The sequence below is a fragment of the Psammomys obesus genome, unplaced genomic scaffold, assembly GCF_907164565.1.
Source record: "Psammomys obesus unplaced genomic scaffold, mPsaObe1.curated_primary_1811, whole genome shotgun sequence".
NCBI lineage: Eukaryota > Metazoa > Chordata > Mammalia > Rodentia > Muridae > Psammomys > Psammomys obesus.
The window spans coordinates 1,338,218-1,365,473 of NW_026591643.1; the positions used below are offsets into that span (position 1 = coordinate 1,338,218).

General features: G+C 47.0%; 1 protein-coding gene across 1 annotated transcript in view; it reads left to right on the top strand.

Annotated features, from left to right (window-relative positions):
• Brdt (bromodomain testis associated) overlaps positions 1-19,133 on the top strand; it is a 36,920-nt gene extending 17,787 nt beyond the window's left edge. Inside the window, exons 12-17 of the mRNA XM_055611676.1 lie at positions 5,464-5,525; positions 6,210-6,384; positions 12,338-12,435; positions 13,271-13,476; positions 13,985-14,162; positions 18,738-19,133. Of these exons, the coding sequence (XP_055467651.1) occupies positions 5,464-5,525; positions 6,210-6,384; positions 12,338-12,435; positions 13,271-13,476; positions 13,985-14,162; positions 18,738-18,806 (788 nt within the window). The 3' untranslated portion in view covers positions 18,807-19,133. The remainder of the gene's footprint in view (positions 1-5,463; positions 5,526-6,209; positions 6,385-12,337; positions 12,436-13,270; positions 13,477-13,984; positions 14,163-18,737) is intronic.
• The last annotated feature ends 8,123 nt before the right edge of the window (positions 19,134-27,256 follow it).

The following is a 27,256-nucleotide window of genomic DNA, read 5'->3' on the forward strand; positions in this document are numbered from 1 at the left end:
CTTCTTTTGCTGCTGTTTATGATGGAATCTCAGCATGTAGCCCAGGCAGAGACTCACTCCTGAGTGCGGGAACCTCAAGCATGTGTTGCTATACCTGGCTTGTCATTTATTTTTGAAGTTTTAGTTATTTTTGAGCATACAGTCTGTATACTTTATTGGAGGAAACCCTATGTAAGTGTATTATAAGTTGCAAAGTCTATGGGGAAAATTACATCTTTGCTTTCAATAAGCAAATGAAGTATAGGATCTTTTACTACTTTAATACTATACTGAATGTTTAATACTAAACACTTCAATACCAGTTCTAAATGCTTTAAAATACCATTATGCTTCTTAATTTCTAGTGTATAAACGAAGAATATTTTTACTTCCCTGAAAATAACAATAAAAAATTTAGCAAGATTATAAATTGGAGACAAAATAAGTCAGACTGCATCAATGTAATCTTTTTGTGAAAATAATCAAAACCCTGTGTCCTTGATTGTGCACAGACGGGTTCCAGCACTAGGTGAGAAACATGCTGCCTTCTTCCATTGTTGGTGGGGATGGGTCATTTGCCGCCACCCCCAAAAAGTGAAGATTGGGTGTATTAACACAGACATACGACAAAGAACCAAGCTAGGCATAGTGGCACATACTGGGATCCCAGCACTTAGGGAGCTGGGGCCTGGATAGTGTGAGTTTAAGGCCAGCATGGACTGGCAATGAAACCTTGTCTCAAAACAAAAAAAAAAAAACAAAAAACAAAAAAATTAACTGAAAGAATCAGTTAGGTTTTATGACTCTGTAATGGACTGTGGTTTGTTTAGAGTGGGTGCATTGAATGCCATGGTCCTGAGAGTCTCTTAATAGAAGCAATGTTTCTGAAAGCTTGGGTGACATATATACTTTGTTATTAAAAAGCTAATCCTTTATTTTTAGATTTATCACCTTTTAATACCTGTCACCCTGGATTTATTAGCATATGTTAATTCTAATAATGGGTTTAGCGTGACATTTTCATGCATGGATGTGTTTTGGTTACACTCAACACTACCCTCCTGTGCCCCCTCCCTCCTCTGCCCATCCCCTTCCCTTTCCCCACTGACCCTTCTACCTGTGCTTGCATGTGTTTGTGCCTGTGTGCATCTGTGTGCGTGTGTGTGTGCCCCCAGGGAGTGCCATTGAATATGAAAATCTACCCTCAAAAAGCAGGGGAGGGCATGAGTCCCCAGACTGGCTATTACTACGGAGGAAAATGTGTCTCTTCCCTGTGTATCCTTTCTCAGGGCAAGGTGGGTCCACAGCTCCACCCTCTTCCGCAGTGCTGCAGTGGGCTCAGCCCTGAGCCAGCTCTCCCTGGGTTACTTCAGCTGCTTGACCGTAGACAGTTTCGCCTTTGGTCCCTTCGGTTCGTCACGGTCTGTCAGGACTCCTCTTCTGACTTGGAAGTTTCTTTTCTTGCTGCATTGTGGCTGCTCCCTCTACCATTGTGCTCTGTGTGGGCGCAGCAAACGCTTTAAAGGAAAGGTCCAGGTTAGAGTTTCCAACACCATGACCAAAGCAACTTGGGGAGGAAATGGTTTATTTGACTCTCAGCACTGTTCATCGCTGAAGGGAATCAGGACAGGAGCTCACACAGAACAAACCTGGAGGCAGGTGCTGGCTCACTCAGCCTGCTTCATAACAGAACCCAGAAACACCTGCCCCGGGCTGGCACCACCCATTGAGGGCCCTCCCATCCATCACTAACTGAGAAAATGCCCTACAGGCCGGCCTGCAGCTCACACTCAAGGAGCATTTCCTCAGCTGAGGCTTCCTCCTCTCCAGAGAGTGAGCTTGTTGCAAGTTGACACAAAAGTACCCAGTACACGTGACCCCTTGACAACTGGACACACAAACACATCCCTGTTAAGCTACAACCTTTCCTTTCTTGTTCATCCCCAAGGTCTCACGTTAATATGAACGTCACAATATAAAATATTCCAAACTTTTAAAGGCCCACATTCTTTAAAATTCAAACACTTAAAAGCGTAAAGTCTCTCTTTTTCTTAAAAGATTTACTTATTTACGTGCATGAGTACTCTATCTGCATGTGTGCCTGCATGACAGAAGAGGGCATCAGTGCCCATTACAGATAGTTGTGAGCCAAATGGTTGCTGGGAATTGAACTCAGGACCTCCTGGAAGAACAGCCAGTGCTCTTAACCTCTGAGCTGTCTCTCCAGCGCCAAGTCCAAAGTCTCTTATTGAAACTTTTCTTTTTTTAAATCCAAAGTCTTCATAAAACTCCATACTCTCTTTAAAAGTTTAAAATCTCTCAACTCTGAGTTTCTGTAAAACAAAACAAAACAAAAAATAATAATTTCCCACTAGTGCTCCCAGCACAGGCTGTGTGAGCACGAAGCATCTTGGTCCCTTTAAAGAACCTTTGTCTATGTTCCTTGTACTGTTTGGTTTCTTTAACAACAAACTAGTCATAAAAACTTGTTCCTTTTACAAAGGGTCTTTCATCTTGAGTTAGAAAAGGGATTGCCACAAAGGAACAAAGAATCAAGCTAGGCATAGTGACACATACTGTGCCAAAGAACTACAGTTACTCTCAACCATGATAGCACCTGAGAAGCCATAAAGTGTAACTATTTCATGTGTGTGACTTGTGAGCCCGGTGCCTGCAGAGGCCAGAGGAGGGCGTCAGACCCTGGAGTTACAGATGGTTGTGAGCCACATGTGGGTGCCGGGAACTGAACGCAGGACCTCTGGAAGAGCATCCAGACAAGGAACATAGACAACGGTTCTTTAAAGGGACCAGCTTGCTTAGTGTAGGACAGATTGTCAGAGTTGGTCTGGGCGCTCCCTTGGGACAAATCCTTTGATGCAGGGCCAGCGGTCTATGGATGCTGCGGCCACCCAAAAGCCCAGTCACATCTGCGGACTTTAGAATTGCACATGATTGGCTTCTGTAACCCCCAAAATGTTGGTAATTATTTCTCCTGTGTGTGACATCATGCTCTGGTTTTGCGTTGTGAGTTTGAACTCGTATTCAACCTCTTGGGATCTTACTCCAAACCGATTTCCGGAGGACGTTTGGCATCTCCCGGCGCCAGCCTCCGAGTGCTGATAGGTAAATAGGTGCCTTTTACCTTTCTACTCTACCAACTCCAGATAATTCTTTTAGCTCTAGTAAGTTTTTTGTGTGATTTAGAATAAAAACTATGATCACAAATGTTCAAGTCGGTGTTTGAGAGATGTGAACATCAAACACAGCACACATCGTATACATTTGATGAGCAGTCCGTGTGCACCACTCACTGTGTGTTTCTCAGTGTGGGGGTGGGTGTTGCCAGAGAGCTTAGTTGTTCTTAGAAATGTGGTCATAATTGTTGCAGCTTAATTGACAGCTCCCAAATCTGATAGTTCTCTATAACAAATTGAAACATGACACTAAACTTAATGTAAAAATGTGCATTTATGCCTTTAATTCCCCAAACCAGAAACACAGTGGCGCTTGCCTCACCACGCCCCAGGGAGGCAGTTACTTCCAAGTGGAATCAGAAGCAAAGTGCTGAGCCATGTGCCGTCAGTATTCATCTGGTTATGTTCTGGAAAGCACTTAAGTATTAAAAATGCCATAGAGTAGTGTTAAACACGCCATATGTACTAGGTGATTTTGAAATTTCTAGTTAAAGTTCTTTGCCTTTTGCTAGTGTCTCCAGATCTTGAGGTTCTAATTTTTATAAGCCTAAGCGTTACTTTTTTATGTCATAAAACTAAGGAGATATTCTTCAGTTTTCCTTAGCAGAACACCAGTGTGGTATGTGGTGTTTTTATTTTACTAAGGTGTTTATGTTGTGGGACATTGTAGCTTAGGAGTATGTTTGAATAACTAAAATGGATTAATAGACATGTATATTATCATATTAATGAAATGTGTTTTGTTTTTTGTTCAAAGCTGAAACTGTAGTTTCTCCTTTAAGTGTGAAGGACCCCGGATCTCTTCCCTGTGTGTTCATTCTCTCCCAGTCACCCCTCTACCCAACCCCAACCCCAAAGTCAATCTTGGCTGAGTGACACTGGTTCGTGTCATTTTAAATACCTGAATTCTTTAAATTAAAGCGCAGCTTTGAGTGCCATTAGCGATTTAACAGTGTCCAGCATCAAATATTTTAAGAGAGGAAAGAACAGTAACACATCCAGTGGAAACTGATGGCATTTCAGGAGGCAGAAGGTAATTATTAAAATTAGAATGTTTTAAGTTTGAATACTATTTGGTGTTGACCAGCCTTGGTGCCCTGGAGCCTGAATCAAATGGTTCGTGACATCTGGCTTGGAGTGATGGATTGAGAATGGAACTAGTACCAGTTGGCAGAGGCCTGTGCTGGGAAGGGTGGACCACGGTCTGCCATACAGTAAGCAGGAAGGAACCTTGTCATGCCATGACAGGCAGAAAGGGCTTTCTATACTCACTGCTGCTGCCAATGTCAGCTGAACAGATCTTTCTAGGGTGAAGGAGGCCCTAAAACCCACTGGTTCCCTGGGGCCTGCAAGGACAGAGTGCTCGCATGAGAAGCGTGCACACAGACCTGGGTACCATCTGAGCATCACACAAACCAGGTGTGGTGACAGGGTCACTCTCGGGCCATCCTGGGCTATCTGAGATACTGTCTCACAACAAACAAAAAAGAAAGCCCGTTTGTTGTTATCAGTCAAAACTGCCAAGTAATTTTCAAGTGGAGGGTTAGTAATTAGGTGGATCTTCCAGGTTAGCATGGATACCAGGTATTTCCTTACACCAAAGCCTTCCTCTGTGCCCTCACAGCTAACTATGCAACTCACGTTTCTCCCACTGATCTCAGCCTCTCACAGCTACGCTTGTGGCTGCTCAGCTGGTGCAATTTGATACCGATGTCTGAAAGCTTGAGCTCTGTTTTGTGACTTTTTAAAAAAACTCTCGCTGGAGTTCCTCACAGTGAAGGAGCACCCTTGGATTTTGCCTACACATAATCCAAAGTGGAATTTGTGAATGGGTGTTTATTCCATCATGAACAAAGAAGTTTGAGCTAATTTAAATAGGGCAAAGTCTGTGACTGTAAGAGATTGTATTAAAGGAATTCTTTTTTAAAGTGAGCTCTTTCTTTTCTCCATGAGCCCCAAATAATAATGACATGTATTTCAGGTATCTGACATGTTTTTGTTATATGTATACAACTTAAAACCATAACATTAACATACCTGACACTGTATTTTGTGTTGAAGCACAGCTGCTAGGTTAGCATTTTTTAGGGTATGCAGTATATGATCACCGTAGCCCGTTTGTGGCGGGGCTCCTGTAGACATGCCCTTTGCCTGCTGTCCTGTGAGCAGGAGTGCAGCCCTCCGGCAGGGTCTTGGTTCATGCTCCTTCATGTCTAAGATGGAAAGGTTGCAGCTTGGTAGGTTTTCACAGCTTACACATGTTGAGATAACTATCTGTATACATTTTCAGAAATATTTCCTAAATTTACTGGAGTAAAGCAGAATGATTTGCCGCCGAAGGAGACTGTAAAGGTGAGCTGAACCTTCAACCTCAGCGTAAGACAGCGTGTGCTCGGAACAGCTACTGCGCTAGTAACTTCTTTAAAACTGCTTTCTGGAGGGTGTGATAGGCATGGCTGTGCGCAGAGTGGCAGTATGGAAGCAGAGGAAGGAGGGCCACAGGTTTAAAACCGCTTCCTGTGGGGCGTGATAGGCATGGCTGTGCGCAGAGCAGCAGTATGGAAGCAGAGGAAGGAGGGCCACAGGCTTGGGCTAGCCTGAGTTATGTAGCGGTCACCAGCGAGGTGTTCAGAGGCTTCCTCTTAAAGCATGCTGGCTGTAGAACGGCTGGCTTCCTCTTTCCAACAAGGTGCCACTCACTATCCTATAAGGCGAGTGGTTAAGCAGAGTGAGTTCTGGAAACCAGCTCAGCTTAAGGCTGTGACTACAGAGGAGCTGCTTCAGTTTCAGACATGTGCAAAACTTGTAAACCAAAGCTGGGAGGAGAGCAGGCCTCAGGGATCTGGAGACCTAGGATCATAGGTGTCCAGCCATTTCCCCTTCCTACGCCTTGGTCTTCTCACCTGCAGGTCCCCTAGCAGGCCCGGGGGTGTAGGGAATGCCTTTGGAAAAGGCACTGTGGGAGCCTCGCTGCTCTATTTCTTGTTCTCTTGTGCGGCTAGAGCTCCCAAGGGTAACAGGGTCTCTGTCCAGCAGGTACCGTCCTCTGTGCGAGACACGGCCCCTGCTCAGCCCCCCCTTGCTCAGCACGCCGCTGCCGCAGCATGTCCAACACCAGGGCGGCACTCCCAGCAGGTGCACAGCTGCCACCTGCCAGAGCATCTGAAGGCCTCGGAGAACCCCGCACCTGGGCAGACCCAGGCTCCCTCAGGTAAGAAGCGCCGGCAGCCGCTCTGGCCAAGAGATGGGCTCCTGGGGCCACAGGGCACTGCCAGTGCCCACATCCAAGCATCAGGGAGAGGACCAGGTCCAGGCTGGGACCCACGGCTGGAGCACACTATTGGAGATGCCTTAAGCCCGCGTTACATGTGTGTGACTTACGCCTGGACTGTCTGTGTATATAGATTTCACCACCCGCACTCAGCACCACATTGTAGCTACCTTGGTCAGGGTGCTCTGTGTCCTGCGTGGGAGGAAGTGAGCTGCAGTGGAGTGGGGAAAACTGTTTTCTGTCTTCTGTGTGAGTCAGAGCTGCACACACCAGACTGGGAACTCACTGTGTGCCCTGCACTGACTGGGAGGGACACAGGCTTTTGAATCTCGTTGTTTCGGCATGAGACTCCATGCTGTTCTGTCTTGTCTGTAGCTCAAATTGTAGCTCACACTTGTGGAGAGGGAATCAGAGAAAACATAGGCTGTGATGAGGCTTGTAGCTCAGTGGAAGATTGTACTGTCAGCATAGATGAGGCCTCTGATCCAGTTCACAATACACAGAAAGCCTAACCCCACAACACAGGGATAAACCATAAACAGAGAAGAGGCAGGCAGACTGGCAGACCAGTCAAAGCAGGGCAGAGTATGTCCAGAGGAAGGGTACACAGTCCCCAGGGCACAGCACTTATGTCCTGTGAGAAGAAGGCGTGGTTGCTCTAGTCTTTTTCTCATCCTTCTATAGAATTTAGCCTTTTCATTTTTATGCAACAAGGAACCTTGAACAGAAACATGGCAAATAAGCAAACAAAGACCCCCTACCCTCAAAAAAAAAAAAAAAAAAAAAAAAAAAAACCAACACTTTGGTAGCTCATTGGTAGAGAGAGCACTTGCCTAGCATGCAGGAGCCTGAGGTACCCAGCCCCAGGGAAAGGCAAGAAAAGGTTTGCAAAGGAAAGGGTTGCTGCTTACTACAGAGTGAGTTAAGGTGAATATGTTGTGATTGGTTAGGGCGAGGAAGGAAGCAGAGTTTGTAGGCTAAATCAAAGTTGCTACAACCAAAAGTGAGGCCACAAGCATAGAAAGGATACATTAGCAGAACAGATAGAACTTCAGGAGAGATGTGTCAGATTACTAACCGGACAAAGAAAAGGCAGAAAAAGAGCCCAAAAGAGTCTAATATCATTTTAGCGTTGCCATAAGTAACTAAGATCAATTGGCTATAATTTAGGAAGCCATGAGAAGGAAGGAAGGAAGGAAGGAAGGAAGGAAGGAAGGAAGGAAGGAAGGAAGGAAGGAAGGAAGGAAGGAAGGAAGGAAAATAGAAAAAGAGAGGCTAAAGGCAAAATTCCAGGAAAGAAAATCTTAGTCACAGAAGATAACCAATTTAAAGAGGTAGTCCTGATGCTCCCAGTTACCTGAAAAGCTGCGGCAGGAGGATTGTTTAAGTCTACAAGTTTGAGACCATCCCTGTCTTAAAAAAAGAAAAGGAAAAATTAGAAAGAAAGGAGAAAAGAAGAGGAAGAAAAAGAGGTACTGAGACAGGAGAGGGCATGAGCAGGCACGATGCCTGGGCCTAACTGCCAAGCATACAAGTCGGTGGAGGCACAGAGAGGCCACAGCCGCCCCCGGGCATCGCCTTTCTAGCTTGTTAGAGAAGTCAGGTGTTTGCACCCTGATAAGGAGTGGGTCCTGGCTAGATGCATCCGTGAGGACGATGGGAAAGTAGCTGGGGCTTTTAACACAAACATAAAGATTTCTTTTTCAATTTTTGGGTTTTTGAGACAGGGTTTCTCTATGTAGCCCTGGCTGACCTAGACTCACTCTGTAGACCACACTGGCCTCGAACTCACAGAGATCCACCTGCCTCTGCCTCCTTGTGTGATGGGATTACAGGCGTGTGCTACCCCCAGCTACATAAAGAGAAAGCAGGCGTCGTTGTGTCTTTAATTAAAAAGGTTTCCATGTGGAAGGCAGATGAGGACATGCCAAGCTGTCCTGCTAAGGTGTGACAGGTGCTAAGAACCGTGTCCCCCTCGGGAAGGAGGGGAGTTCTGGTGAGAACTCGGCGGTCCTTACTCCCACCTCAGCCCTGCCGATGACCAAAGGCTTCTCCTACCCAGATCTTCAGAAAGTGCAAGCCGAGCAGGCGGTGTGGAGCGCATGGCCCGGTCCCTGGGCATTTTATTGTAATGTGTGTTAGCTGTAGGTGGCAGTATGCCCAAGGAAAACTCTAAAACTAGAGTTTCGTTTCAATGTAAAATCAACTTTTGCTTAAAAATTACCTTAAATTTAATTAATAAGATTTTTTGAGACAAGGCTGCACTGTGTAGCTCAGGCTGGCCTAGAATTCGTTGTGTAGACCAGGCTGGCCTCATCCTCACCTGTCTCTGCCCCCTGCATGTAGGGACTAAAGGCTTGCAACACCACATCAAGAGATTAACAGTTTTTGTTCTGGAAAGTTCTTACTGAAAAAAAAAAAAGTTTAATATTAGCTTTCTCTAATCCTCTCTGCCATCATCTCCACTTGAAGTGAATTTTTTATCTCATGAAGTCAATTTTTTTTTGTCGTAAAAGATGACAAAAATCATTATAGTTTACCCTTTCCCCATGTCTTAAAATTGCATACTCATTAAATTGTATTCAGCTGTTAAAAACAGACAGTAAGGTGTCATGTCAGTGTGAATTCATGTGGAAGTAAAAAGGCAGCTCAGAAATGGAAGAACAACAAGGTAAAGAGCAAAGGTGAAGCTGGAGGGATGGGGAGGGCACTGGTCTCCCTGGGCCTAGCCTGAGCTGGGCCCTGGGGTAAAGACTCCTGTGTGCACCTATGACCGAGCATTTCCGATGGGAGAAACGGGGCGTGTGGAAGGTTTAGAAGGCGTAGGTAACGTAACAGAGCTCCAGTTTGGTAACGGGAATGTAGAAGCAAGTAAGCAAGTCAGCAAGGGCTTGCAGAGAGCCTGGCAGATGGGCAAGCACAGTTGGTGGGAAGCTGGTGGAGGTCTGAGTGAAGACCAGGCTTGGGGAGCTGACCTGCCCGGGACCGGGAGCTCAGGGGTGGCCTGGGGAAGCAGGACCGGGAGTCAATGGCTTGCTACAGTGTGTGGAAATGAAGTAAGCGGGGGAAAGAAAAGTTAAAAGTTGAAAAACACTTGAAGGTACACTGAGGCGCGTGTGCAGTGTGAGTTCCAGGTAGGTGTGTCAGGCTGGGCTCAGGCTCAAGGAAGCAGATACGGACAGAGGTGAGCACATGAGAGACAGGGTTGTCACAGGATCATGTCTCCCTGAGCACTGCCATAAAAATGCCTGTCCGAGCTCTACCTTGCTGCCCTCCCTGCCTTTGTGTCTTGTTCTCCATTGTCCTGCCTCTCTGAACGCTCCTCACAGTTAACCTTTTTATGTGACTGCCTGATTTACACCCTTAACTTTTGTTTTCTCTTGAGACAGGGTTGTGCTATGCATGTAGCCCACATTATTCTCAAACTCACAATCCTCCTACCTCAATGTCCCAGGTGCTGGGAAAACAGGTGTGTGTCACTGCTCTCCAGCTAGCTGCCCTTCTTCCCTCTGTCCCCAGCCTCCACCCAGGCCTTCTCGCCTGCCCCTCCCAGCATGGCGCGCTCAGCACGGCCTGCCTGTTAACCCAGGAGTGCCGTGGGCCTTCGTTACTCAGATACCGAGGCACAGAAGAGGTTGAGAAGCTATGTGCTGTGTCTTGATTCTGGGTAATCTTGTCTTTTTTCTGCTGTTATTGGCACAAATGTACCTGGCCCAGGCATGCTTGGACAACATGAGTGAGCATGTTTATTAAAATGTCATACAGCCGTTGCAAACCAGGCAGAAACACAATTCCCACCGTAATCCCCAGCTTTTAAAAAGGGATTTGTTTCTTATAGAACTGTTATGTCATAGGAGGGTTTGCCTTCATGCTTGTCCGTGCCTAGTGCTTGCAGAGGCTAGATGAGGGTGTCAGACCCCTGGAACTAGAGTTAGAGCTGGTTGTCTGTCACTCTGGGGGTGACGGGAACTGAGCCACAGTCCTTGGGAAGAACAGCAGTGCTTCTGACAGCTGAGCTTTCTCTCCAGCCGCTTACCCCCAGATTTTAATCTCTCCCCTTTAAATTAGTGATAATGACACTGTTGCCACTTACCAACAAGTGGGGAATCATGCCAGAGTTTGCTGATCCTCGCACAGACATGCTGCCTCGGCATGAGTCCAGTGGCAGCCAAGAAGGGAGGCTGTCCGTCATCTGAGCCTTTCCTCTCTCATTCCTCCTTGACTTTGAAAACATGTGTGTGTAGGGCTGGACGGGAGTAAGTGTAAGATGTGTTCTTTGCTTTGTGCCTCCTATGACAGCGTGTGGGCCTTCCTGCACTCACTGTGTTCTCGCTCTCCTGTAGCCTCAGCTTGAAGACAACTGTGATGTAGTCAGGGCCTGAGGGGCAGTAGAAGCCGAGATACAAGTCCACATGACACATGAATAACTAGAATTGTGTGAGTTTGAGTCAGCTAATAAAGGCAATTTTGTTTTTTCTTCTCTATGCTTTTGATCAACCAATCAAAATTGATCAGAGTTCAGGCTGGATTAGTGTGTTTTGTCATATCTGCCCTGTCCCCTCCATTAGGAAGCTCCCCCACCCCGAATGCAGTCAGTGTGATTTGTGTGGGAGGCCATCCTCTAGAGCGTGGACAAGCCTTTCGTGCTCACACTACCAAACCCACACCTCCGCCCACGGCGGCCAGCACTGCAATAGCTCTTCAGCTCTGTGCGGGCCCCTTCCACCCCGTGCTGAAATGCTCACTACCTTGATCTATCTTGATCTATCTTGTGAAGTCTTGTTCAGAAAACCGCCATGAGTTCATGAACGTGACCTCCAGGCCGTGTCTCCAAGGCAGCTCCTCATGGCCCTCCGTCCCTTCACTACCTCCTCTGTGGTAATCCCGACAGGGAAACTGGCATGTGTCCCATTTAGAGCTGGGCACTCACAGTCACGTATTGTCAGCACTGTGGGTAGTTATGAGTCTCTCTGCACCGCTGCCCACTGCGGAGAGATGCCCTGACCACAGCTGAGCACACAACTTCTAAGAAGAGAGTAAGACCACTTGACAGAGTAAGACCACTTGACAAGTATCACTGTGTTCTCCTCTGTGGTCGTGGCTGTCCCTAGACACGAGCTTTCGGTCAAGCTTACACTGCTTGAACCCCTCCTGTGGAGCAGAGCTCTAGTCCGGTCAGAAAGGCCACCCCCTTTAACAGCCACACCGGTGCTGCGCCAAGCGGCATGTTTTATCTGTGCGTTGCTATCATTCTATGTCCTGTCCTGTCCTGTCCCCTGTACTTTTTACTTTCGAATCGCCTAATCAGATAGTGTCATGTCCTGCCTCCTGGAAGCAGTTTATTGGTCTGTTCTTTCTGACTTACCAGGGGCAGGCAGAACTGACTGTTCAGCCTACAAACTAGAGAGCTCCGTATCATGAGAACAGGCCTGTTTGCGATCATGGAGTGTCAGCCACGACGTCAGCTGTCCTTCATGGTTCCAAAACAAAAATATTTTAAAAAAACAACAAAAAGGTCACCTTCAAGTGAGAACTGTTTGCTTTTATAATATAACCCAAAGAATAATACAATAAAGATGCATGGAAACGTCATCATTTAATTTATTTATTTCACATGTATATATACACACATTCACATGTGTGTACCAGTCTTTCATTATTTTGTTTTTTTTTTTTTTTTTTCTTAATCAGGATCTCATAAGTAATACATGCTGACCTGGAACTCATGAGCCTCCTGCCTCAGCCTCTTGGCTGTTGCGATTAAAGGCGGAAGTGTACCACTATATCTGGCTGTTTTATTCTCATGATGTCTGACATGGAAGGAAAGAATAAACTCCAGATAAGTGCCCTGAGGTGTTTCCATTGTGTCTTTCTAAAGCATATATGCTTCTAGGTGATTCCAAGCGCGCCTTGAATGGCCCCACTGTGGCGCAGGCCTCTGCTGAGAACCACACAGTGCTAGAGCCCGAAAGCCGCGCTCCTGTGCAGAAGGTAAAACAATGTAACTTTTCTCAAATGCTGAGAGGACTTAAGATGTAATATGAATTATATGAAAGCTTTTAAAGCACTGACTTAATAAGATTGGCTCCCTAAGCTTGTGTAAAAAGGTCGCAAATGTAGCTCCTGCTGCTACCATCAGCCTCTTACTTGCGCCCATCACAGTGGGTTAGGACAATTTGTACGGTCTGCGCAAGCGGTCCTAACCCTCAGGGCACACTCTGGCAGCGTCGTTTTCAACCTGCCCATTGGGCGTTCGGGACACTGTAACTATGAGCTCCTGTCCGGGAATCTGAGACTAGTTTCCAAAGACGCCAAGCCTCTTCTCCCTTCTTAGAAGCACTCCAAGCATACACCTTGCTTTTCCTTTTCGTGCACGATTTATTGTTTTTACTTCATGTGTATTTGCACACAGTGTCCGCAGAGGCCAGAAGAGGGAGTCAGATCTCTTGAGACTGGCAGATGGTTGTGAGCCACCATGAGAGAATCTGGGTCTGAGAAAACCTGGGTCTGTGCAGGAACAGCAAGTGCTTTTAACGACTGAGGCGGGTCTCCAGCCCTGCGTTCCTGTTTCTTAATGCTTAAGATAATTGACTGGGCAGAGTGGAACAGTCACTCTGCTCACACAGAGACTACATTGAAACCCTTTGCAACCTTGTTATTTTACTTTGATCTTCGATAAACAGAGTTTAAATATCTGTCTCCCCAACTGAAACCAAAGTCCATCAAGGCTTTTACAGCCTTAGCCTGCTGTTTCTGAGTTGGAAGAGACCGTTTTCCTTCCAAAATTTGAGTGACACCTAACATAGGCTGAATTTGTTGATTTTAGGATATAAAGATCAAGAATGCAGACTCTTGGAAGAGTTTAGGCAAGCCAGTGAAAGCGTCGAGTGTGCTGAAATCTTCCGATGAGCTTTTCAACCAGTTCAGAAAAGCCGCCATAGAAAAGGAGGTCAAAGCTCGGACACAGGAAAAAACGCGGAGACACCTGGGACAAAGTTCAAAGGAGCCAAAAGGGTCTCCAGAGAACCAGAGGTCTGTGGCACACTGCTTTGAGAAGGCCTTGCTTGATGGTTTGGTGTTCCTGTGATTCAGTTGTCTAGTAGAACACAATAAATCCTATTGCAAGAAGTTACTGTTTCCCAGAAGTAAGGTCATTGTGAAAACTCTTCCGAGGTTTTCCATCCTGCTCTAGGAAGATAGTGCTGTGTGCAGGGCAGTCCTGCTGTTGCTACTCGATTACCCCATGTAACTCCTGTCACAGGGTTGGGGGGTCTCAGTGCAGTGTCTGCCGGTGTAGCTCGACTGCAATCCCAGCAGCGGGGAAGGTGAAGGCAGGCGGAGCAGAAGCTCAAGGTCACCCCAACCTCAGCAGGGCCAGTAAGGTCCCGTCAAGAAAGGAGGAAAGAGGAATAGAGGGCAGGCGAGAAGGAAGTCTTGACCACCGGGACCCAGGACATTGCTGTCTGTTGTTTAACCGTGTCTTTGTAACAAGAATTGTAAGGAACTGGAAACCTACTCTGAGCCATCCTGTCTCTTTAAGGGAGCTGGGAAATGGAGTGGCTCTAGACTCATTGTCAAGTAAAACGCAAAGCAAGTGTCATGGAGAAGGGCAGAATGAACAGCAGCCTTTGGACACCCAGGACCACAGCAAAGTCTGGCTTCTCAAAGACCGGAACTTAGCGAGGGAGAGAGAGCAGGAGCGGCGGAGAAGAGAGGCAGTGAGTACCTGTAACCCAAACCCGAGAGAGGGGAGGCAGCCATGTCTCTCTGTCCTTTCCAGGGTATCTGGAGACATTATGTAGCCTCTTTGGTGAGGATCTGGCTCTAAAACAAGAGCTTAAAATACAGATTTCACAATCAAAAGAAGCAAGCTCAAGCAGGAGAGCTGGCCCAGTGGTTAAGAGCACTTGCTGCTCTTGCAGAGGACCCTGGTTCGATTCCCAGCACCCACATGGAGGCCCACCACTTCCTCAGGCAGGCATACGTGTGGTACACAGACAAATGTGCAGGCAAAGCACTCATGGGAATAAAGTAAATCTTAAAAAACAAACTAAGCTTGCTGTCAGGCAGAGGAACAGCGGAACCACTAGCCTGCCCGGGTTGGAAGCCTGTGTTCTGTTGCTTACAAGATTTTGTCCCTTCTGGTTTCTTTAACTTCCTGTGGCTTAAGGGCCTCATTTTAAAAGGGAGTACTGTCCCAAGTAGGTAAGTAGATTAACATAGGTTAAGCAGGGCGTGTAAATGAAGTGATCCCTGTCAGCTGTGCCCTGTTGGCCTGGTGTCTCTCAGGTGACAGCCTAATAGCAGGCACTCACAGCTGCCTTTACTCACGGGACTGTCGTGTGCCTGTGTAAGTGTCAGGTGCTTCGTGGTGTGTCCAGTTCTGCTAATAAGGTCACTGATGGCAGGCTAAGACCTCCTGGGCACATCCGGCGTGATGGACCCCCGAGGTTCGCTGGAACTGTTCACAGGCGCAAGCGTGGGCAAGAACATGGCAGCTCATTCACATCTGTGCCTGAGGAGGCTTGTCCACCTCCTGCACCTGCTCCTACATCTTCAGGAGGGGAGGGCTGGTCCACCTTGAGGAAGGAAATGCCCTGAGGTCTGGTGTGTGAGTGTGTGTGTGTGTGTGTCTGTCTGTCTGTCTGTCTGTCTCTGTGAAGTGTATATGTGTGTGTGTGTATGTGTCTGTGTGTGTCTGTATATTCGTGTGTATCCATTAGCATTCACTGTGTTGTGCCTTCCATGTTTGTACATTTCATTTCGATGTGTAAATTAGAACTAGTTTCACTGTGTCATATTCACACCCCACAGCATACTCTTGGCCCTCCACCCCCATCTCTGTGAAATGGTTCCCCTTCTGTTTTCACAGAAATCCAGCTTCTTCACTTTCTGCTCTTTCTTTGCCTGAGTGTGATGTATTTTGCTGCACATGGCGGATTCAGTTCTGTTTATTTCCCTGCCAGCACGAGGCCGTGCTCTTTTGAACAGCTGAAGGATGCTCTGTCGCAGATACAGTGGAGACATACCACACTTTGTCTGTTCATCTGCTGGAGCTCTTAACTAGTGTGCAGAAGCGTGCTAGATGCCCGGGTGACCGTTTGCACGGAGACTCTTAATTCCTTTGGGTACATGCCCAGGAGTGGTAGAGCCACGTATTTTTAACTTTTTTTTTTTTTTAAAGAATATCCAGAGTGATTTCCATAATGTCTGTACTAATTTATATTCTCAGTGTCCCTTGGATGTCTGTGTCCTTGAGGCATTGGTTCTTTTTGTTTTCCTGCTGATCACGGCTGTGGTCGTGGTGAGGTGTGGTGAAAGATGCTGAACATTCTGTTCTGTGCTTGTTGGCCATGTGACCTTGCTCTTGCACTCTCCTTTATGGACTAGGTCATTTTTTCTCATTTACACATTAAATTATTTGTCTGAGTTTGGTGTCCCTACTGGGAGTGCCAGCCCCTACCATGTGACTAGCTGGCCCTTCTTCCGCCTGGAGGCCCTCTCCCCTCTGCTCCCCGTGTTTGGCAAAGGTCGTTAATCCAAAGCAGGTGTGCACGGCGCTTGCTCTATCTTAAACCTGAAGTCTTTCCCTGTGGGCCTCCAGTTCTTTCAGACCTTGAGATGTTCTAATCCCAGCCTTCCTCCCCCAGCTTCTTCAGGGATTCACTGACCGTTCAAAAGCAGGTTGTTCCGTCTCTGTGTTTGTGCGGTTTCTCTTGATACTCATTTGTAGTTTTAGTCCATTGTGATCTGATGGAACACGAGATTATTCCAGGGATTTGGTGTTCGGCCTGAAATGTGGTCTAGTTTGGGAGAAGTCACATGAGAGCCACTGGAAGAGCTGTTGGCTGCTGCTGGTGGACTTTTCTGTGAGCTCAAGCTCCTGTGCTGTAGCCCACGGTCTCACTGACGTTTCTTTATGATGGAGGGCTGGAGTTGCCGCAGTGGTTGTGCTGACAATGTGGCACTGTCTACAAGTTAGCTTCCTAGAAAACAACAAAATCCTGCCTCTTTGCTCCCTATGTCCTCACAGCAGGATCTCAGCTCTTTGCCTCAGTTCACCCTGAACTCCGCCCTCCTGCCTCAGCTTCTTGAACATGGGGTTGGCCTTGGCAGAAAAGAATGGCATGAATGCTGTTGTGCAGGGACTATCCTGCCGTCTGTGTTGCTTCGGATCAGGGTTTAACCTGTGGTATGCACCTGGCAGCAGTGAACCCACCCTCTGTCCAGAGTGTGTTGTAGCGCGCTGCTCTATAGACTGTTCCAGCGTGGTGGACATATTCTGTTTTCATATATTTGTGGGACTATTTTTCATTTGGGAAGGGTAAGTAGGGACTTCTTATTCAAAACCCCTGAGTCCTCTTGTTGCCACTCACAAAGCCTTGCCTTTAGTTACCCTCCAGTGCATTTTTCGGGAGTCTGGTGTCCCCTAACAACGCATCTTGGCCTGATGTCCTTGCCAGCATCCTAAGTACTTTTGGGACATTTAACAGCACCCCAAGGCCCGAGTCATGCCAGCCCCCCCCCCCCCCGCCATCAGCAGTAGTCTTCCACCGTCGGGGAGCTGAAGGGCGGTGGGGAGCACAGAGAAAGGAATAGCCAACCTGCAGCCTCCGCCGCACAGCCTAGAGGGATCTTAAGTCATGGTCCTAACATTAGCTAGTGGAGAAAGTGAGTCTGTCCTTGTGAGTAGATTTTAGATAGATGCGACCCTAAACTGAGCTTGTGCATGTTAACCTAAGTTTTCATTTTTATCTAAATATAACAAGTCTCACTACATGTTCTCCCAGCTGTCCGCCGTGCCTGCCTGTGAGGCAGTGTCGCGCCCCTCCGTAGCTGGCGAGGAACTGGCGGCTCCACAGGTGGCAGCCGAGGAGTGGAGCTTTTGAAAAGTCCTGACCCAGGTGTTGTTGTTGTTGTGTGTTTTCTCTAAGGCAAGTTTGAAGAATTTCTTAGAATCTTTTAGGGGTTATAATCTCTTCTCATCTCACTTGCTGAGCAAATAGGCCTTTTGTTATGCTTTTGATGGTGGCTCAGAGCTCTAAGGCTTCCTCCACAGCTCATGACAACGCCCGTTCACATCCAAGAAGCCAGCCAAGGGCTACAGCCGATCTCCTACTGTCCTGCTCTGCTGTTGATCCTGGGCGAGGGGTGGAGACCTTCTAAATGTTAGTGTTCGCTGTTACTGCGGGTGGCAAGGAGCCCTTAGGAGAATCTTGAAGGATGAGGGTGGAAGCCCACGCCCACTCTAGAGCATTTCACACTGTCCCCTCACACGTCACCCACTCCCTCTCTCACCTGTGCTAAAGTCTGTACAAACACCTTTTCTTAATGAACTCCAACTCAGCCTGACAGGAGAAGCTGGAGAATGGCGCAGTGGAGCTTCTTCAGTTTGACTTAGCATCTGCACTTTAGCCCGCCTCTTAGAGCTTGCTCACATGCGAGTGAACACACTTCCTCATCCTGCCTGCCACTTTGGTCCTATTCATAATCCTTTCATGGGGAACACACTTAAGCAGAACTTATTGTAGTTAGCGCCAGAGTGCATGAAGGCCCAGAGTGTTCACGTTAGATGGTTCAGTTCTTGAACAGGGGATTGCATTGCTCACGATTACTGTAAGCTTTTTAAAATATTTTATTTATTTGTGTGTGTGCATGAGTGTGTACACCACAGAGACAGAGGAATCAGTCTGTCTGGTTAGAGTTACATGCAGTTGTGAGCCATCTGATGTGGGTGCTGAGACATGAACTCAGGTCTTTTGTCTTGGCAGTGCATGCCCTTAACCACTGAGCCATCCTTCCAACCTGGTTAAACCAATTTGCTGTGCCCAGTGCCTCGCAGGTTACAGGAGCAAGGCAGTGTGCTCTTGGCACTCTCATTCCTTTTGGGTGTGGCTTTGGGGTCATTGTGTATCTGTTTGTCTGTTTCCCTGTGTTGCCCTGACTGTCCTGGACTCGCTCTATAGACCAGGCTGGCCTCGAACCGGGAGATCTGCTGTCTCTGCTTCCAAAGGTGTGTGCTGCCGCCACCAGCACTCCTGGCCTAAGCTTGCACTCTCATGAACAAGACCCCATGAGTACCGAAAGGATCTTCTTAGTTGGAGAATTAGTTACTAGTCGTATCCTGTGGTGCTTCATCACGTGACGAACATGAAAAGGAAACACCTGTAAAGTTATATACGGTTGTTAACTGTTTACATTTTACACGAAGCTTTTCCAAATATGTGTCTATTTCTGTTGAGCTGTAATAGAAGCAAGATCTTAGACTAATTGGAATCTTCTCTCTTCAACAGATGGCGGGTACCATTGATATGACTCTTCAAAGTGACATTATGACAATGTTTGAAAATAACTTTGATTAAAACTCAGTTTGTAAATTAACTATCAACTTTAAATGAATGGTAAAAATGTTTACAATGCATGTGATAAAGTGATTACTTTCAAACCTCAAGCTATCAATCATATATTGTGTTTTGACTGCCCTAAAATAATTAAATATTTTTCATTTACAATTTTTAAAAATATGTTCATTTTACTGACATATATTATAAGAAGTTTTATAACTTTGGCCTCTGAGAGTGGACGGATTTTATTCATTCTGGAGGACTGTCAGCTATGTGTTACAGCCCCAATCTAAGCAAGTCCAAAGGGATCATTTGATTAAAAAATGGAGACTAAATAAAAGTGTATAAAAGCAGGTTCTGTTGAGTTTTGAACTGGTGTTTGTTCGTCTGCGTGGCTGAACTCAGCAGTCTAGCCAAGGATGGGTGTGATTGCTGACTCTTCTGCCCTCCCCTCGAAAGCACTGGGAACACACAGCGTGCCAGCCTGCGGGCTGAGGGCCCCGTCTGCCGTCAGAATCCTCACACGTAGCACTGGATTCGGTGTGAGTCCCATTGGTGGACTCTGCTGCTTCCATACTTGTTATTTGTAAATTCCATACTTTTGTTCTAAAGCACTCTGAGCTATGGGCCGAAAGGTGTTGCATTTGAAGCAAAGTCATAGGAAACATTGTGATGGGCACTCACGGCTGCTGTGAGCCCAGAGCCTGGGCACAGAGGCAGAGGAGGCACGGCCACAAACTCAAGCCCAGCCTGGTTCACATAGCAAGCTTCAGATTAGCTAGGGCTCTACAGCAAGACCCTGATGGAAAAGAAGTGTGTGTGTGTGTGTGTGAAGGCTCCTATTTCATTGATTTCAGCCCTGGATTTATTTCTCACTGTCTACTCTTTTGGGATGTTGTCTCTCTTTGTTATCTTAGAACTTTCAGGGGTGCTGCTATGTTACAAGTCTTGAGATCTCTGCAGATTTTTCACACAGGCGTTATGTCCATAACGTCCATTGCCAGCATCTGTCCTGGAGCTAACGGCCAGCAAGAGGTAAGTGGTTAAAATTTGCTAATTCTAAAGTCATAAGAAATACATGAATATAATACATGAATATTATATCCAAGTATAAAGTCTATCCCCTTTTTAATTAAAAAATTTTAGAAATGATTTAAATATAAAATGTAGAGACATTGGGAAAGTTTATTTCCTAATATCTTAACCATAGAACAAAGCTTATGTTCTGTCCAATGAGATTATAAATATCATTCAAATATAAAGGATTTGATTAACTGGTTTTTACAAAAATGGTGGTTTTGACTTAGTCGTGTATCATGACTGTCCACCCAAAAACACAGCTTTTGCCTCAGGTGTAAGACAGTTTGTTCTGGAGCCCAACATGAATCTCTTCGGCCAGGGAATGAAGACCACAATCCAGGTTGCAGTGCCACAGCCCAACATGGAAAGAGTTTCTGAAGTTCTCATAGCAACAAAGTCATAACACAGAGAACCTTTGATTACACTAGTGAGCATGGCAGATGGTCCCAGCAAAGCAGGAAGTTCTTCGGGCCTCACGTGCTATGTGCTGGCAGGCTTCAGGCTACTGGAACCCAGAGGGTCTCTCTCTGAGCCTCCCAAGAAGGGTTTTACCTGATACACAGTAGGACATATACGAAGCAGGCAACAAACAGCTGTTTAAAGGTTCTATACCTGCCTCAGGAGCTCCGCACCCTCCTGCCTCTGCCTTCCAAGAGCTCGTGTAGCACGCATTCATCGCCACACTGGGCTTCCTGTGTTTCTGTGCACGTAAAAGCCAGGTGTGCTTTCATGCTAGAATGCCATGCATATTGATGCTTTTTTGTCTATGATATGAGGTAGAGGGTATTTGCATTCATTCCTTCCAAATCACTTGTCCTTGATGCTGCCACAGCCCATTTATTAAACTTCTGGGTGGAGGAACTGTTGCTACTTCAGATTTATGATCACTTCATCTGACCGATAGTAGTGAATGAACAGAAGCACCATTAGGATTTTAAGTTAGTGTAGATTAGAATTAAATTTAGAGATTATCAACTTTTATGTGTACTAGGCCCTGAAGCTCCCCCTTGAGGATTTCATCTTGAAAGAGGCGAAGGGGCTTTCTCTCTTTCTCTCTCTCTCTCTGGTCTTCCAAAATCAGCTGTGCTTAGAAACAGCAACTGAGATTGACACCAGAAAAAACAGGTTCCCTCCTGGGCTTCTTAGTCCCGCTGATGAAAACAGAACAGACTCATCTGAAGCACAAGGACACTTTATTAGAGTTTACAATAAAACCTCAGGGCAAGCAAGTTATTGGCTGGCCTGGGAGGCAGATTTTTGTAAAAATACCTGAGAGGAGGAGAGGTACATGGGCAGGAGATCAGCCCAAAGCCTTAGGGAGTCTGAAAGCTTTCTTAGGCTCTGGCAGCATCCAAAAGAGAAAAGGAAAGGAACTAGTAATGACATGACCCCTTAGTCAGGCCTCAGTATGGCAGCCCAACTGCATGGTTACTAGCAAGGGGCTGAGGAGTCTGGGGAGGAATGTGCATTTTCTTATTAAGGTAAACCTGTCTTCCCAGGGACAGTCCCTTCACCAGTCCCAGACTGGCCGCACTGGAGGCCGCCAGGGCCCCCCTGCCACATAGATGCTCATAGAAATAGGGTGCTTGGAATCCAGGTCCCCCAGAGGCAGAAGTCCCTACTGGCCAGAGGCAGAAGCAGCATCACCACTGATTAAGATCAAGGAATTTTGGGCTGGAGAGGTGGCTCAGTGGTTAAGAGCATTGTCTGCTCTTCCTCCAGAGGACCTGAGTGCAATTCCCAGCATCGTGGTGGCTCACAACCATCTGTAATGGGATCTGATGTCCTCTTCAGGTGTACCTGCAGATAGAGCACTCATATACATAAAAAATAATTTTAAAAAGATCAAAATATTTCCACCACTGACCTTTAAAAAAAAAAAAACTACAGAGAGTGAAAAACACAACATGCTAACATGCTCCACCCCACCAGGACATCAGCAGAATATCGATTCGTAAAATGTTTAAAAGAAATAACACATTCTTAGCAGGGAATGGACAATTTGAGGGGGGAAAAGAAAACCTCAAAAAAAAAAAAGACTTTTAAAACTCAATGAGTTAAATTTTTCAATAAAGATGAAAGGACAGTGAGGACTGGGGGTTTAACTCAGTGGTATAATGCTTAGCAGGCACAAAACTCTGAGTTCAGTCCTCACACTATACACAAAGACATACACACACACACACACACACACACACAAATACACCCACATAAATATGCCAGGAAACAGCACAGAAAAGGAAGAAGGAAAAGTAGAAAGGGTTTAAGATAGTGTTGGGCAAACAGTGGGCAGTAGGGTCTGATCTCATGGCAGCCTGGTTCTGTGAAGTTTTAGTTAGGTGACATGGTGACACACCTTTAATCCCAGAATCTGGAGGACAGAGACACAGATTTCTGTGAGTTTCAGGTCACATAGCTAATTCCAGGTCAGCCAAGGCTACATAAGAAGGCTCCATTTCAGAAAGAAAGAGGGGAAGGGAGAGAGGGAGGAAAGGAAGGAGGGGGGAGAGACGGGGATGAAGGGAAGAAGGGATGGAATATGAGAGATGGAGGGAGGGAAGAAGGGAGAGGAGAAAAGGAAAGAGGGAAGGTGGGAGGGAGGGAGGGAGGGAGCCAAAAAGCAGGACCACAGTTCATTGCACAGGCTTCCTGCAGTTCCGCCCTTGACTGCTTATGCTTAATGATGACTATGCTCAGTATGTCTTAGAGTTTCATTGCTGAGAAGAGACTCCATGACCACGGCAACTCTTATAAAGGAAACATTTTGATTCTGGGTGGCTACAGTTTCAGAGCATAGGGACCTCAAAGCCCACCCCCCACAGTGACACTCCTTCTCTGGCAAGGCCACACCTCCTAATAGTGCCACTCCCTACGGCCAAGCACTCACAGGCCAGTCTATGAGCCATTCCTGTTCACACCACAGCAGGTAAAGCTGCTGCCACCAGCCTGACTGGCTGAGTTTGATCCCCAGGTCAAGACTGGCAGAACTACACCACGGCTGCCTTCTGACATCCACACGTGTCCCACATACATACATGCACATTATGCAATCTTTTAAAAACTAAGACATTCACTCTCCTCTTACTGAGGTATGTTCAAGAATTTGCCAACCACTGATCTGCAGGACAAAATTAAAAGACCCACCACATGACCAGTGAGAATCCCTGAAAGCAACCAGGGATAACAAGTCAGTTTTTGAGCAAACAATTATGATTTTCTTAAAACTGAGAAAAGTGAATTCTCATATATATGAGAATATGTGTGTATATATATATATATATATATATACACATTATATATATGTCTATATATATATGTCTATATATATATGTCTATATATATATGCATATAATATATGTATGTCTGTGTGATACGGTTTGGTTTTCCTTTGCCTTGTGCATACAGGTATGTGTGGTGTGTGTGTGAAGTGTAGAGTGTGTGTGTGGAGGATAGTCTCTGGAGAGTAGAGGTGTGTGGTTGTCATGCTTGAGAAAAGGTCATCCTAATGGACCCTCTTCAAACACAGGGTGCTAGAATTGGATGTGTAAGCCACCATGCTCGGTTGAACCTTTTCATCTTGAAAGGAGAACATTCCAAGAACTGTGAAAAATAAAAGCATTCCTAAGACCTTTCCAGTGGCTATCACAACCATAAACAACGTTTTGTGATGGCTTTTCAGGAGACAGTATTTTAGTTTCACCAAAAGGGAATGAGTTATCAGCAACAATACAACAGGAATTCAAACTTCAAAACTTGGAAAGTGCAGCGTTCTCTTTGGACAGCATTATCAGGAAAGCAGCATTGTGTTAATCGTGGCTGCTGCTACCTTTTAAAAAACAGTTGGTGCCATGTCATAGAGTTCTTTGTGCCCTGTCCCGCGCTGTTTGCCACAGGAGGGCGCACACTGGCGAGGGTCTCAGTTTACAAGATTTGAGTTGTTGCAGGAGGAAAGAAGGGGCTGTGTGCAGTTCACTGTGGACTTCAGGTTTCTGTAAACCACAGCTCTGTGGATATGGTAAAGATGGCATATCTTTGCTGAAAAATAAAAATGGAAGTGTATGTCAGCTTGGGTCTCTAATGTAGTCAAACTGTCAAAATGACGGCACCATTTTATCCCAGAATCTTCTACCCTCGGTACATACACTGGAGTGGTCCCATTCTGTTTCCAGCTGCTCCACCTGGACCCCATAGTGGACTCAACACAAGAAAATAGGGTCAGGTAATCAAATGCAAAGTTTTTGTTTTGTTTGAGCAGAGTGAATATCGATTTTTGTTTAATTTAAGAAAAGTGAGAGGCCTGGTCTTTAATCCCAGCACTCAGGAGGCAGAGGCAGGCAGATTGCTAAACTCAAAGCAGGAGGATCTCCAAGTTTAAATCCAGCCTGGTCTACAAAGCAAGTTCCAGCACAGCTAGGGCTACACAGAGAAACCCTGTCTCAAAAACAAGAAGAAAAAGGAGGAAGAGTGGGGAGGAACCCTGAAGGGTAGGAGTAGCTCCAGGGGAGGGATCCCTTTGTCTTAGCCACTTTCCAATAGCTCTGACAAGCCAATGTAGAAGAAAAAATGTATTGGCTCTGTTTCAGAAGCAGACAGGCAGGAGGCTGGCACATCAGCCAAGAGCTTCATCTTGCTCCATAAGCACAAGGCAGAGAAACCTAAGTAGGAATGGCGTGAGCTTTTGAAATCTCAAAGCCACCACACCTCCTAATCCTTCCCAAATAGTTCCACCAACGGAGAGCAAAGTATTCAAACTTGCACCCATAGGAGCCATTCTCATTCAAACTCCCTGTGGAAAGGTTTTCAATGGTCACACTCGAAAGAGGCCTCTTGCCCTCCCAACCCAGTCTCTTGGTGACACCTGGCTGGAAGCCTGGAGAAAGGAGAAAAACACACAGGCCTGGCTAAGTGGGCCAGATGCAGGCTGGACTTGGTGCAGACAGTGAACGTGGCGAGATGTCTAGCTTCTTAGATATTGATGGAAATGAAAGTGAAGCCATGTGTGGAAGTGATTTAACTCAGTAAGTTTGCTGGTGCACTTTTTAAAAGAATCTTTTATGTTTCTTATATCTTCTCCCTCCCAACACCCCGACACCAGGTAGGAGAGAGAAAGGTTAGTGGGAGAGGAGAGCACAGTTCTGTTAGCTGCTTCCTACTGGTCAGGGTCCTCTGGTTCCTTGGAGCCAGTCCAGTCCTCACTTCAGGAGATCTCCATCTTCTTGTCTCACAACAGCAACAGGAGCAGCAAGGGGGAAGCAGCAGCAGCCTTGTTCTTTCTCTTCTCTACACTCTCTGGGCTCTGGCATTTGTTCTCTCTCCAGAGTCCTCAGATTTAAACTATCTGAGGCTGGCAAAGAGCTCCTCTCAGAGCCCGCCTGAGGAAAATAGTCTGCTGCTGTGACCATCTGAATCAGCCCCACAGCCCACACCTGGGATTAAACAGAAACGTGTTTATAAATCCACAACATAAGTTAGCTAAAATAATTCTATTAGCACGTGTTGGAGAGAATTAGTGGGAACTCACATGCCACCAGGCCTGACAAAATACAAGCATTTTGTAAAATCGCATAGTTGTCTCCTGAACTCTCTGTACTAGTTGTGTAGCGGTCCCCTAAGTGTTCGCCCCAAAGAAGCTGTTACAGAGCAAGCAAATCTCATACAGACAGGATCATAAAAGACGGGAAGAGAGAAAGAAAAGACACAGCCCTATACTGTAGATCAGTGGAATGGCATGGAGCAGAGACCCCAAAAATGGAACTAGAGTGCCCAGGCAATGATGCAGTTCACTAGACATGAACCCGTTAGAGGCGGGTGGCTTTTCATGGGTGCCTTCCACGTATGTGGACCGGAGCCTCACATCTTACACAAAAACTGCATCCCAAGCAATACAAAACTTAAAAGATCTTTAGGCTAGGCCAAGAGAGTTTAGACTTGACATTAAAAGGATGAGTAATAAATGGAAAACTTAACAAATTTGACCTCACCAAGATTAAAGCTTTTTTTTTTTTTTTTCTGAAAAGACAAATACAAGCTAAGGGGAAAAATAAATGACATTGTGTTTGTAATAAAGTTCGTGGGAAACTCTGACAAAGTCTCAAACTCAGCTGTGAGGAAGCCTAACTTGAGAAAACAAAGAAGAAACGCATTGGTGGGCGCCCCCAGTGCTAGCACAGGCCCACCACCCTGCAGGCTCTGGCTCCATCCTGTGGGCGGAATCCTCAGGATGCGCTTGTCTGAGTGGCTGACACACAGCAGATGCCCAGTGCCGTCCACCAGTAGGGGAGTAAATGCACATAAGTTTGAAGTGGGCACACAAAGCGATGAGTCCAACTGCATCATATTCAGACTGCACGCCATTCAGCTCTGTTCCCCTGTTCCCGTCTGCCACCTCCTCAGCCTCCATCCCGCAGCCCTGCCCTCCGGAGCTGCCTTCCTTCCCGGAGACAGTCCCTCCTGCTATTGGGAATCAAGTTTCACCAGGTACCTGAGCAAGGACTGGAATTAACAAGAGTTTGGTGCCTGGTGCTTTCAAGAATGGCACGCAGCAGTAACTCTCAGACCACTGGTGATTCCAGAACGGTGTGCTCTCCCTTCCTGGAGCAGGAATTGAACCCAGGGCCTTAGGATCCCAGCTTGCAGGCTCTAGGCTGCACCTCTAGCCCTGAGCAGCCATTCTGGAAACCTGTTAGGTTCTGTCTCAGGAAGCCGAAGGTACCCTGCCCACCCGATCCCACAATCTCATTTCTGGGTGAAGTGGGAATATGCATCCATATATGTTCACACCCAAGCATTTCACGTAGATGCGCTCACAGGCCCTAAGCTGCACAGGTGAAGAATGGGGCAGAACGGCTCAGCGGCTAGGAGCGCTGGCAGCTCTTCCAGAGGACCCCAATTCGGTTCCCGGGGATGGGGTGGGGAGCCTGAAAGACACCGAGAGGGCTCAGGGAGCACCCCTTGATGAGGGGGAGGGAGGAAAGGGGTCGGGGAGGGGAGCACCCTTGCCGAGGGGGTAGGGGGACTGGCTGCCTGCGCCTGGGCCTAAAGAGCCTTCTTAGCCCTTTCTCTGGCCGGGCGGTAACTTTGAATCGGTTCAACAGTGAGCACGCCGAAGCTCGTGGGCGGCGCCCGAGCCAGCACGACCCACCGACCCCGTCCTCACTCCGGACAAGGTCTGTGCGTCCCGGCGCCGGGAGGGCCTTCCGAGCCTGTGCAGAGCAGGCGCTGCGCGGGGCCCCGGGATCGGGCCAGCGCCCCTTCATTTCGCTCTAGAGAAGTGGCTTGGGCGGAGGGCATCTCCGGCCCCGTCCTGCGCGGGCGGTCCCCGAGGCCCGGGGGCAGGCAGCAGGCGGGGCGGGCGGGCGCGCGGGGCGGGCGCGGAGCGGGCGCGGCGG